At 38.6% G+C, this 12,734-nt stretch overlaps 1 protein-coding gene across 7 annotated transcripts in view; it reads right to left on the bottom strand.

The window, feature by feature from the left end:
* Positions 1–676: 676 nt before the first annotated feature.
* LOC137192020 (uncharacterized) overlaps positions 677–12,734 on the bottom strand; it is a 42,983-nt gene continuing 30,925 nt past the window's right edge. For 5 of the 7 annotated variants that reach the window (XM_067602581.1, XM_067602583.1, XM_067602582.1 and 2 more), the window contains 3 exons: positions 10,637–10,786; positions 10,230–10,459; positions 677–8,388 (listed from right to left, as the gene is read on the bottom strand). In XM_067602581.1, coding sequence (XP_067458682.1) covers positions 7,120–8,388; positions 10,230–10,459; positions 10,637–10,786 — 1,649 coding nt within the window. In that variant the 3' untranslated portion in view covers positions 677–7,119. The remainder of the gene's footprint in view (positions 8,389–10,229; positions 10,460–10,636; positions 10,787–12,734) is intronic. The other 2 variants (XM_067602584.1, XM_067602580.1) reach the window with 2 other exon arrangements.

Genomic DNA, 12,734 nt, shown 5'->3' with positions numbered 1-12,734 from the left:
TAGTGTATTGAAACGCACCCTTAGATTTCAGCCCAACCAAAGCAGGGGAAGTTCATCTGCTGCCATCCTGTTGTTGTGCCATAGAAAGCATTGCCTATAAGTTGGAATGTATCAATAAGTAGTTCAACAACATGTATTAATTAAACTTTTGTGAAAGTTGTACATAAAAGTAACTTTTGAAGTATTGTTTCTAGGTTAACGTTTGACTCAGACATGTTGGTTTTTTCAGTGATTAGCTATTGATATTAAGCATTTAGCCGTCATCCTCGCTAGAGCTGTGTTTATGTAGCTATTTTATTAGTATTCATTTGGTTTTGAGACTTCTATTGATTATCATTACATAAGATTTAGTACAAAGCTGACCGTGCTTGTTCACTTACTTACCTCTGCTCTGTACCGCAAACATTCCAGTAATTATGCTGTATTCTGTCCTTTCAATTTCATTCCCTTTTCACATCTTCATGCACCTGAGTCTGTAGTATATAAGTATTTGGAGCTTGAAGGCTACATCCTGACTCTCATGTCTTTTCTGAATGGAGTTTGGCTAGCTGTCTACTTTTGGTTGCTATACCTTAAGGACAGTATAATGATGACAATTATTATGTACCTCTTAAGTGTGTGAAATCTCTTTTTACTGCTCTCTAAAGAATAAGAGCGTTTATTATGTAGTGAATGGTGAATGAGTTAAATAAATCAGTTTATTTCAAACACAGCATCAATGTAAACATCAAACACCAGCCTAAATGAAGAGCTAAAACAAGTTGATACAGGATATACAGTGTATTATGTCACTGTCAGACAGTGGGAAAAGGTTATTTTACCAGGACCACATAGGACCACACCACTTCAACAGTTTGCACAAAAATGAATGCAGTCTTGATGTTCAAACTGAGACATTTACACAACTCAAGCAAGGTTGAAAAGTTTGTTAACATGATTATATTGTTAAGAAATTATTGGATACCAATGTATGCCTGGAAAAATACATAAAAAAATCTAAAACAAAATAGGTTTGCAAAATACTTAACTGTGAGTTAAGCATGTGATTTGTAGTAAATAGGACACTTAATAACCTTAAAGCATTTGAAGGGAAACAAAAGGGGGAAGCATTTTTTTCTTTACTCAGCATATGGTGCAATGCGTCATTTTAAGTTGGGTAAATGCAGATGGAAAATAAATTTACAAAGTGATCATTCATTGAAAATTCAAATTGTTCACGTTTAGACACTTTTTACAGTTACCTTAGATGCCACTGCACAAACATGTCTCTTGATTTAAAAATGTGAGAATACATGTGTTAAATCACCACATCTTTGAGCTGAAAGAGTTTGAGTCATGAGTACATAATGACAGAGATATAACAAAACAGTTGTAGGCCGTATTCTTAACTTTTAAATGATTAACACCAACTTTTATAACACTTCACTTAACACAATGAGTTAACACGTAAATTTGTTTCTCAGTTGGAGAATTCTTCTACTGATAAAATCAGCCAGATCCAGAACTGTGGAGACAATAAATGAAAAACTGGAGATTTTGTCTACATGAAATGTCAGTATCTGTAAGAAGCACAAATATATTGCACATTTTCAAGACAGCTAAATGACTAGTGTGACATACTAAAAAAATTGGGACTCCACCTCTTCAACACAAATGTTCATGTTTTTCAAATGAAATTTAAACCATTCACTTTTTGTCCCTGATGAAACACTGTAAGCTGTAGCTGATATCCACTCAATGATTCCCCATCAAAGAGCATTTAGCGAACACACATGCTACAGTAATAAAAGTGTTACAATAAATGTTAAAGAAGAAAGGCAGAAGTTCATTTGTATGTGTGGCTCCACTCACACAAGATAGAAGATGCAGTTCCTCCATCATGAACTGCAGATCCCAGCATCCCCACACCTCTATTTGCTTGGAAATATTACACAAGCAAACATTCCACCCAAATAATAAAATATATTTATGTGGAATGTTGATCACTTAACAGCAGTCATTAGATTAACTTTCTTCCAGAGCACATGTCAATGAAGAAAATTGCTATCTTCAAAACAAATAACATTGTTCCAGACCACATTTTCAACTTTCTTCAGTTTGAAGATTGGTCTGGACTGATGCTACACAGATTTACCCTAACACTATAATCCCATTTTTTCAACACATACACACAAATAAATATCTATGCAAATGTGTACATGGATTTGTATGTGTAGGTATATTCACATTGCAGTGATTAATCGACCAACACAAAAGTTATCAACTATTTTAATAATCAATTATCTGTTTAAGTCATTTTTCAAGCAAAATACTAAACATTCACTTGTTCCAGCATCCCATTTGCAATTGTAAGATTTTGATGCTTCTCTTTCTCTGAACATGTTTAGGTTTTGAACTATTGGTTGAATAAAATAAATATCAAACTAGATCACCATGAGCTGAGGGAAACCTTAACAGGCATTATTCACTATTTTCTGACACTTTGTAGACATGCTTGATTAATCAAAAGAATAATCAGCAGATTTATCAATCAGCAGATTTATCAAAAAATCTGTTGATTTATCAGAAATGCAAATAATCCCTAGTTGCAGCCCTTATGTGTGAATACTGTATATACAGACGGGTGACGAATTAAAGGAAAAACCGGTACAGGTCTAAATGCTCAACCCCTACAGTGAAGGTCCGGTGGCTCTATTATGCTGCTGAGGGCATTTTGCTGGCATGGTTTGGGTCCACTTGTCTTAGAGGGAAGGGTCACCACAAATCAATACAAAGTTGTCCGGAATGATCACCTTTATCCTATGATAAAACATTTCTATCCTTATGGGAGTGGTCTCTTCCAGGATGACAATGCCCACATCCATGGGCACGAGGCACGAGGGGTCACTGAATGGTTTGATGAGTATGAAAATGATGTGAATCATATGCTATGGCCTTCATAGTCACCAGATCTCAACTCAAACCTATGGGAGATTTTGGACTGACGTGTTAGACAGCACTCTCCACCACCATCATCAAAACACCTTATGAGGGAATATCGTTTGGAAGAATTGTGTTCATCCCTCCAGTAGAGTTCAGATTTTGTTCTGGTGGCACGTGGTGGCCCAACACCTTACTAAGACACTTTATATTGGTTTTTTCTTTCATTTGTCACCCTTCTGTATATAAACTTAGCACAAAAAGTAAGGAAATTTGAGTTTGCTAGATTATTTCTGTTGTAACAATGCTTCTTGGCAATAAATCTTATACCGTTAGAAAGCCTGTTTATTTCCCTTTTAAATGGTGCAACATTTGTAAGGAACATGCATTTGTGGGATGAGCAGCAGAGCTGAGTATGTGGATTGCGCCCATGAAAAATTCGCCAAATCTTCTCTGCCAATGCCAAACAGCTTATTCTGCCATTGGCTCTTGTTTGGTGTTTGGTGGATTGGATTGAAGTTTGAAGAAACAAGACATATCGGCAATTAAACTATTTATTTAACAAACAGGAGCCTCAGTAGCGTGTGGAAGAACCATACACAGCCACAACAGCCTGGCACCTCCTCCTCATGCTGGTCACCAGCCTAGTCACACACTGCTGTGGGATGGCATCCCATTCTTCAATCAGTATTTGTCGCACGTCAGCCAACGTGGTTGTGTTGGTCACTCTGGCACGAACAGCACGCCCAAGCTGATCTCACAAATGTTCAATGGGGTTGAGGTCAGGACTGCTGGCAAGCCATTCCATCCTCTCCACTCCCAAATTCTGGAGGTAGTCTCTGATAAACCCCGCTCTGTGGGGGCGAGCATTGTCATCTTGGAGGATAGAGTTCTGTCCCAGGCTGTGGAGATATGAGATTGCTACCGGTTGCAGAATCTCATCTCGATATCTCTCTCTCTTGAGATTGCCTCCAATGATGACAAGCCTTGTTTTTCCAGTGAGGGAGATGCCCCCCCACACCATCACACTGCCTCCACCAAAAGATGTTACTCTATCGGTGCAGAAATCAGCATAGCGTTCTCCACATCTTCTCCACACTTTGACCCTATGATCTAACTGCTGTAGGCAGAATCTGGACTCATCGCTGAACATAACGTTCCTCCACATGTTCAGGTTCCAGTGCACATGTTGCCGACACCAGCACAAACGGGCCTGACGGTGAAGTCATGGCAGTCCTCCTGGCAGCCCTATGAGAACGGAGATTGGCTGCGTGCAGTCTGTTCCAGATTATCTAGGCAGAAAGCCGTCAGCCATATCGTCCTGCAAACCTTGATAGCAAATCTGTAGAAGACAGCCTACGGTACCTAAGTGCTGATAGGGTGAGGGTCTTCTTGGGGTGTCGTCTTCTTGGGACGCCCACTTCGCGGCCTGTCTCTGACATCCCCTGTTATATGGAACTTGGCCTTGACTTTGGAGATGGTATTAGGGCTCACTCCAAATAATGCCGCAACTTGGTTTTGCGGAACACCAACTTGAAGTTGCCCTATCTCACCGGCCCTATCCAGATCAGTCAAACATGTCATGTCAATTCTTGGGGCAGACACCTACTGACCACAAATTTTTCATGGGCGCAATCCACATACTCAGCTCTGCTGCTCATCCCACAAATGCATGTTCCTTACAAATGTGGAACCATTTAAAAGGTAAATAAACAGGCTTTCCAACAGTATAAAATTTATTGCCAAGAAACATTGTTACAACAAAGAAATAATCTAGCAAACACAAATTTCCTTACTTTTTGTGCTGTTTATATATATCCTGATAGAATATACATATATATATATATGTAAACATGTGTATATGTGTGTACATATATATATATATATATATATATATATATATACTCAACTAGTTCAGGGAGGGTCATTATGGGAGATTATCAAGTTTCAGGAAGTGACTTTTTTTCAGAGAGTTGATTTGTTGATTTTCTTGCATCTCCAATACCAAACACAGCAAGACATAGCAATTAGGTAATTAAATGCATATACATAGAAACACATTTACATAAAAAACAAAAAACATGTGTATATGTGTGTGTGTGTGTGTGTGTGTGTGTGTGTGTGTATGTATATATATACATATATACAATTCATACAAATATGTTTGATTTTTGTGATTTTTCATCTCATCTACTAACAGCTCTTGTCTTCTGTATAAGGCACCTTTCATGTTTTATGTCTACCCTTGTCACAGAACTCTTCACCAATAGTTTTTAAAAAAGTTTTTAATAAAATTGTTTTTAAAGACAATCGTTCAGTAAACTGGAAGTCATATCTTCAATCCTGTATCAATAAGCCAGTTTGTGCAACTGATTTTCTATTTATAGCATAAGCACTGTGTGCTAATTTGATAACTAGCTCTGTAATTAATTGTCAATGATCAGTTCACAAAGTAAATACTTAAAAAGAAGAGATACAATAACTTTCAAAATGCCTATCAGGGGAACATTTCTGAAACCTAAAACCCTTGCAAAGAGCAAACACCTTTGTTCTGCCTGAAAAGGAAGCATTTTCCAGCATTTGGGTGTTAACATTTAGAGTTTTAGAAGTACAACAAAGGAGTACATGGTCATAGCATAATAATTTTAGTAGTTTTATTCTTTGAGGAAGACCAACCTGATGCATCAGTGCTGTGAAACCATTAAGAAATCTATTAATGGGTCAGAATAAATATCTTGACTGCAGTCGTCTGCACTTCTTTTATAAACCATGGACTAACATTAATAAATAATGTCAGTAAATGGTTTATAAATTCCATGGCTGAGACAGGTCATAATATGCAGAATGTGATTCATGCCTTTATTCATAACCTAGCTTAACATACCTTGGCCATAAATTATCATTTGGACCAATAAAGGATATCATATGGACAAGCATGGACAGAGTATAATAGAGAGTATAACTCATTTACAAATGCATTTATCAATTACTTACTTTAAGCTCAATTTTCAGTGTCACAAGAGTAAGTATTTTGAAAACCTAAAAATAGCAGTTTTACTGTTGTGAAATGTGCAACGTTAATGAATGCACTGACTCATTATTTACTACAGCCATAACATTTTACTACTCTTCTATTCAACTTTCTTAAACTCAGCTTATGAGCAAGCCAGTAGCACCTGATGTAATTCTAAAGCCTTCTGACATTTCAATAATATCTTCAATATCTAGCGTGAGGTTTTATACAGTCTTTTACAGTCAATCATATGAACAGTGAAGGCCAAACCACATCCCCAGCATTTACTGAAGTGTTTCTTTATATCTCTGTCATTCATCCCCCTCACCAAACACATATGCTTCTATTTCTACTAATCTGTCAATCCACACTGACTACAAAATAAGCATGTCTTTTGTCAATATGTGGCCCCCTCCTTTTTGTCACTCCAAATCCTTTTTTTTTTCTTTTGCACTCCTGGTGAAGCATAGACAAAATCTTGTTAATGGTACATACACTATGGGCATAAAAGGCTTCAGTGGGAGGGGGAAATAAAATAAATTAATAAATAAAAAGAACACCAGTTTTGTTCATGTATACTTTGCACCAGTAGTTTGGGTGGTCCTTCTGATAATACACAGCCTTGTAACAACAGTTTGGCTAACCACTTTGCAGCTGGTTTTAGAGACAATTGGTTCAGACTGCACTAACAGAGGACAGGATGGGAAGTGTGTGTGGATGGGAGGGATGGATGTTTTCAATGTGCTTACACACCACTAACTTCTTAATTCTGGTGAGGAGAAATGACTTTTTTGTGTTAACAATCTAGACAACCTTGAACAGATTACTCTTGTTCAAATGAAATTACTATAGTTACGTAGGTAGGTTCATTTTTAGGTACAAAAATCCAGATACAGCAGGGAAGCATCTAAAATTAGTGACTTCATTATATCCACTTAATAGTTTGTCCGCCATTATGCTGCTGTCTTCCAATTATTTCTTTTACTTTTTTAATTTTATTTATATAGAATTAAAATATCCTACAATAATTGTAGAGAACACACGTACTCACTACATCATTACCCAAGGGCCAACCACCATCATCATGCATTGCCCATTATGAACAGTATCCAATGTTGTTCTAAATATTTTGCCAATTGTCTTCAACATGAATCTGTGCATGTTTTCAGACATGGCTCAGATCTTTGTTAATGCTTCAGAAGGATTCTAGGGCTGGTCCTGGTCTTAATGGCTGAGGTAGTAGACTTGGTCTGGGTAAGACGCTTTGTAGAGCCCTTGTAAGTACTTAAATAGCTACTGTCCTTAGTTGAGTCCTCAGCGGTAGCCTTGGAAGAGTCTTTTGCAGCACCTCTGGAATTATGAATAGAGTAGCTGCTGGCTAGTGAAGTACACTTGTAAATGTCCTTGCTAGTACCTTTTATAATACCCTTAGCAGTACGCTTGGCAGAATAACTGGCTGGTGGGTTACCGCGTACATATGTAGAAGTCACTGAGTTGACAGCAGCTTTAGTAACAGTGGTCCTAACAGTAGCAGCTCTGGCAACACTCCTAGAAACAGTTGTCCTGGTAATTGTCTTGGGGGTTGTGGATGAAGCTGGCTGATTTCTCTGGAATCTTTTATCTCTCACATGTCTACATATGGCCTTACATACAGGGCTAAGGTCATAGTTTGTGATGTCATTGGTATAGTTGACCCTGTCTTGATAGGGCTCCAGAGCAGTGACGCTCACCAAACTTAACTTTCCAACATTTACCTCTTCTATGTCTTTAGTAACACAACTGCACCTCGCTAGACTCCTCTCTCCACTATGACCACATCTGTCTTGTTTAAGTTCTCCATCATGGCTACCACTGGTTTTACTCATATGGTTCACATACTCCTCCCTAACATCTTTATCACATTTCACATCCTTCATTGGGGTCTCACCAACAGGGCGGTCACTTTCCACTGGGACGTCACCATCATTGCTCTGCAGCATCCTGCACTTCTTCAATGAGTTTTTGTCCAAAGAACACAGATTCAGAGGGATAGGGCTGGTGTCTGGTGGGAGGCCTCTCCTTCTTCTGGACAACCTCAGAACCCCAGGGCTCTCATTTAACTGTCTGATAACTGAGCCATTAGTCAATGATATTTGAGATGGAATCCTGCTTGAATTTCTTCCTGAGTTCTGAAGACTACTGACGGTCTTGGGGTTGCTATGATAGTTCGAGATTGTTTGGTGGTTCAGAGAAAGGCGCTGATTGCGAGGCAGCTGGTGGTTGCTATGCCGCGAAAGGTGTTTGATGTTGGTTTCCTGGGGTCTGCTTTGGGAGTGGCCTTTTGGTTTACAGGTATCGCTAGGTCTTGTGCAGGGCCCTGGGGATTGTCTGCTGCCAACCCCTGTGCTTGGTTTTACAGGAGGGACTGGCATGACACAAGAGGTTCTATGTTCAGACAGTCCAGTCACCATGGCAACCTGGAACACAGAAAAAGATCATGATAGCTCGTCTTAAAGCCTGGGAATAATTATATTAGCAGAAAACTATGAGCACGATCCTGTAAATAGATAACCTATCTGTTCTCTAAAGGCTCAGTGAAATGGCAGTTAGAGAGCATCTTTAGCTCCTATAATGTGATTCATTTCAGAGTAAAAAAGGATTTGATTTGATCACTCAAAAGTGGGCATGACTTAGCCACTGCAGACTCCCCAGGTAGAAACATGAGGCCTCCAGGCTCCACCCTACTTATGAACCTTAACATATCCCTCACCTGCACTGTTAGGTCAGGAGGAGGAGGATGAGGGAGAATGAATAAATTGGACCTTAACCACACTCTTTTGTAAATGTGCACACTTTTTGCTACTGACATCCAACACGCACACAACACACACCTTCTACCCATAGTATCGCTCTTGACATAGAGTACTGTGCAAAAGTTTTAGGATGCTTTCAAAAATAATACCATTGGTTTTTATTTATCAACTTCATACAAAGTTCAGTGAACAGAAAAAACATAAATCAAATCAATATTTGGTGTGAGCACAATTTGCCTTTATAACAGCAACAGTTCTCCTCAGTACAGCTGCACACAGTTTTTCAGCCTTTATGACAGCAGCAGTTCTCCTCGGTACAGCTGCACACAGTTTTTCAAGGTACCCGGCAGGTAGGTTGTTCCAAGCATCTTGGAGAAGTAGTCGCAGTTACTCTGTGAATTTAGGCTGTCTCTGTTGCTGTGTCTTCATGTAATCCTGGACTGTATTCCATGATGTTGAGATCAGGGCTCTATGGGGGCCATACCATCTGTTGCAGGACTCCTTGTTCTTCTTGTAGCCTAAGATAGTTCTTTATGACTCTATTATGGCTGTATGTGTGGACGCCCCCGTAATGGTATTGCATTATGGATAAGAATCTAAACAGCAAAAGTGCCTGAAACTCTTGCACAGTATTGTATAAAAACTGAAAAATAGAAAAGAAATAACCATAAAAGAGTATAAAACTCACAATTAAACAAAAATGGCTGATAATATATAAAAAGGGATAATTAACCTCTTCAACCTTTCATCAAAAGCTGTTGCCATGGCGACGCATTATTCAACATGAAACAGGAAGCTGTTTTTGAGTAGCTAAGGATGCTTGAAAACTCATGAAACTTGGCACACCTGTCAGAAGGGTTGTATTTAGTTGTCTGATACAGCTCTTGGGCTTGGGTGTGGCAAAATGACTCGAGTGTGCCCCCTACAAAATTTCAAATTAAAAGAACCCACCCTTAAATTTGACATAGATGGACGAAATTTGGTAGGTACATGTAATGCGTCCAGTTGCACAAAGAAGCCTCTTGGAGCCATACACTAACTCCAACAGGAAGTCAGCCATTTTGAATTTGCTTAGCAATTTTAGTGCAGTTTTTGCAATTTACAGGTATTGTATTTTAACAAACTCTTCCTAGAGATTTAACTCGACTGACTTAAAATTTGGTCCGTGTCATCTTAAGACCTTTTGGATGAAAAGTTATCAAAATCTTGAGTTTTCTTTATACATCATTGCCGTGGCAACGTGGCAAACTTCAGTGCTTCACCATGAAGCAAGAAGTTGTTGTAACTTGAATGTACATTGTCCAACCTGCACTAAATTTTTCATGCTTGCTCATGGCTTTCAAATTAGTTGTGATGTCACAAACTATGTGCCCCTCTCGATAAAGACAGCAACCCCATAATCAGCTGAACTCTATGTGTATCAGTGTCAAATTAAATCTTAATAATACTGATGATATAACCTGGCATCTTGCAGATAGAGAAGTATGTAGAGAGGATGATCAGACCTTGTTAGTCCTCCTGACCTGTAGGGAGACCTGGCGAGGTCTCAGGAGGTGTCTCTTAGCTCCCTGTCTCCTGTCCTCTTCCATCCCCTCTCTCTTCCTCTGCTGTTCCTCCTCTCTCCTCTCTCTGTCTCTCCTCCTCTGTGCTCGAGCAGTTAGCGGGCCAAAGGAGCTGACCACTGCAGAGACAGAGCCTCCAGGCTTCCCTCTCAGAGACCTAGACCCTCGCTGCACTGTAGGACAGTAAGCAGATATGGAGACAGAAACACTATTTATTGAGGCAAAGAGAAAAAAACTTATGTTGTTGGATGAATTGACCTATCTTTCTATTAAAGTAGCCTTAAACATTAGAACTTTAAAAGAAAAAACACACATAAAGAGCAGACACACAGATAGGTCAGTAGGAGTACCTGTTGTTCTATTGAATGTGCTCATGCTCTTCCCCTCAGTTGCAGTCCTGTGATTGGTGGAAAGACAGGAAGTAAGATGTTGAGTGCCAGCTAACTCCTTCTCCCGTCCACTCGCTAAGAAGGCCATGTTGCTAGGCAACGCTGCTGAACCTGAGGTGAAAGAGGAACTACCCTTAGTGCTTTTGATATGTATGTGTGTCAAAATGTGGCAATTTCCAGACAAATAATTATTTCTAGATGAACATGAAATAACAGAAAATTAATACTTTTACTTTTCTATTCACTTTCAAACTAATTCATTTTTTTCTCCCAACAACTGTTTTCAGCTGATCAACCAATATGATTCATGTGAGACATGGTTTGAATGGGTGATCCTCATTGACTGAATCCAGGACAAATTTTCATTGATAATCTTACTCCTTGTGCATAGGTACTGTATGTAACTACACACACACGCAAACTTGTTTTTAAGGCTTTATGGGGACTTAAACTGACAAACACCCATAAACTGGTTTTTCTATCTTTATGGGGACTTACTGATACACACATACAAATATATATACACACACACACACACACACACAGTGATATTTCTGATTTTCAAAATAAAAGCCACTCTATCTTAAAAGGAAGCTCAAGATGAGGCTTGTTTTTCAAAATAAAGACCCCAAATGCCACTGTGTGTTGACAGGAAAATGACCTGGACCTAGTTTTCCAAAATAAAAGCTCCATACAGTAACTGTATCAACTCTGAGTGAGGTTGTTTTTCAAAGTAAAAGTCCAATATGGTAACTTTATCATAACAGGAAAGTCAAGATTAACCAGACTTTTCAAAATAAAGGGCCCCTGTGTTCACTGTATGGTGATATTAATACAAAGAATTTCTTCTTTCACAGTTTTAAGACATATATTCTACTTCCAGCTTTCAGAGTATATCATTTGATTTCAGCTGTTACAGCTGTTACAGCAACATGTTTTAATCTCAGCTTCTTCAGCGAATGCACGTGAGTTCCCAGCTCCAGCTTTAAATTTCAGCTGTCAAATTTTCAAGGCAATGCATTTCAATTGATATCAGCTGTTTTTTCAGTCGTTTTCAGAATTGCATCAGCAATTTCTTTCATCTTTCAACTTCCAATGTATTTCAGTTTTCATCATTCACAGCAGGTTGCAGTGGCAGCACTAGTAAAAGCAGATGGCAGCAGCAGCTGGGAGATGCAGCAGTAGCAACTAACAGCTTCCAGCTCTCACACACATTTTCTTCAGAAAATGCAGACAATCTAGCTCTAAGTATGTAGGAGTAAATAGCTTGCAAAAAACATATGGAAGAATAAGAAATAGAGGAATAACTAGAAATACATTTCCTGCGGAAAATGCATGTGAATGCTGAAAGCTATAATAAATCACAAAGCATTGCTGAGAATACTACAGACTTCTTCAGCATCCCCATACATACAATGTTGCAAGGTTTGGTTACCATGGAATATTACATTTAAGAGATATGGGAGTTAATAAGTAGTATGGTGGTGTTTTATTAATGACCACAAGGTGGGGCTATTGGTGCCATGACTCAGTATGTCATACAGTCATCATGTAGAACCTGTGTACCAAATTTAATTTCATTATAGACAACAGAATTGCAGAAATGTAAATTTATGATGTTACTTTAGTGTCCCCTGTGGGCAGAATTGTATAAAATGCTACACACTTGTGCAGTGTGGCTTTATGAACAAGATTCCTACAATTGGTTGTAATCCAATTCAGTACTGAAGAGTTATGGCCCATTAAGTGGATCAGGCCACCCCTCAAAAGTTTGGTAACCAATTACAGACAAATGATAAGTGACATCAAAAAATGAACAGATTAGCTTTGTTTGAGGTCATCTAAATATGATAGGTACCAAACTTGGTTAAGATTGGATGAAATATTTGCCAACAGAAGCAAAAAATGTATTTACAAAAAATTCAAAATGGTGGAAAATATTTTTTTGGCACAAATGGACATGGCCTATATCAGTCTTCTTGGCATCATCCAAGGAACAAACTGTGTAAATATTGTTTGGATAAGCCTCACAGTTCATGAGTTATTAGCCAAATCGTAA

Source organism: Thunnus thynnus, chromosome 10 (genome assembly GCF_963924715.1).
Source record: "Thunnus thynnus chromosome 10, fThuThy2.1, whole genome shotgun sequence".
Lineage (NCBI taxonomy): Eukaryota > Metazoa > Chordata > Actinopteri > Scombriformes > Scombridae > Thunnus > Thunnus thynnus.
Note: the sequence above shows the minus strand (reverse complement) of the source record. Positions and strands in the feature narration are given on the sequence as shown.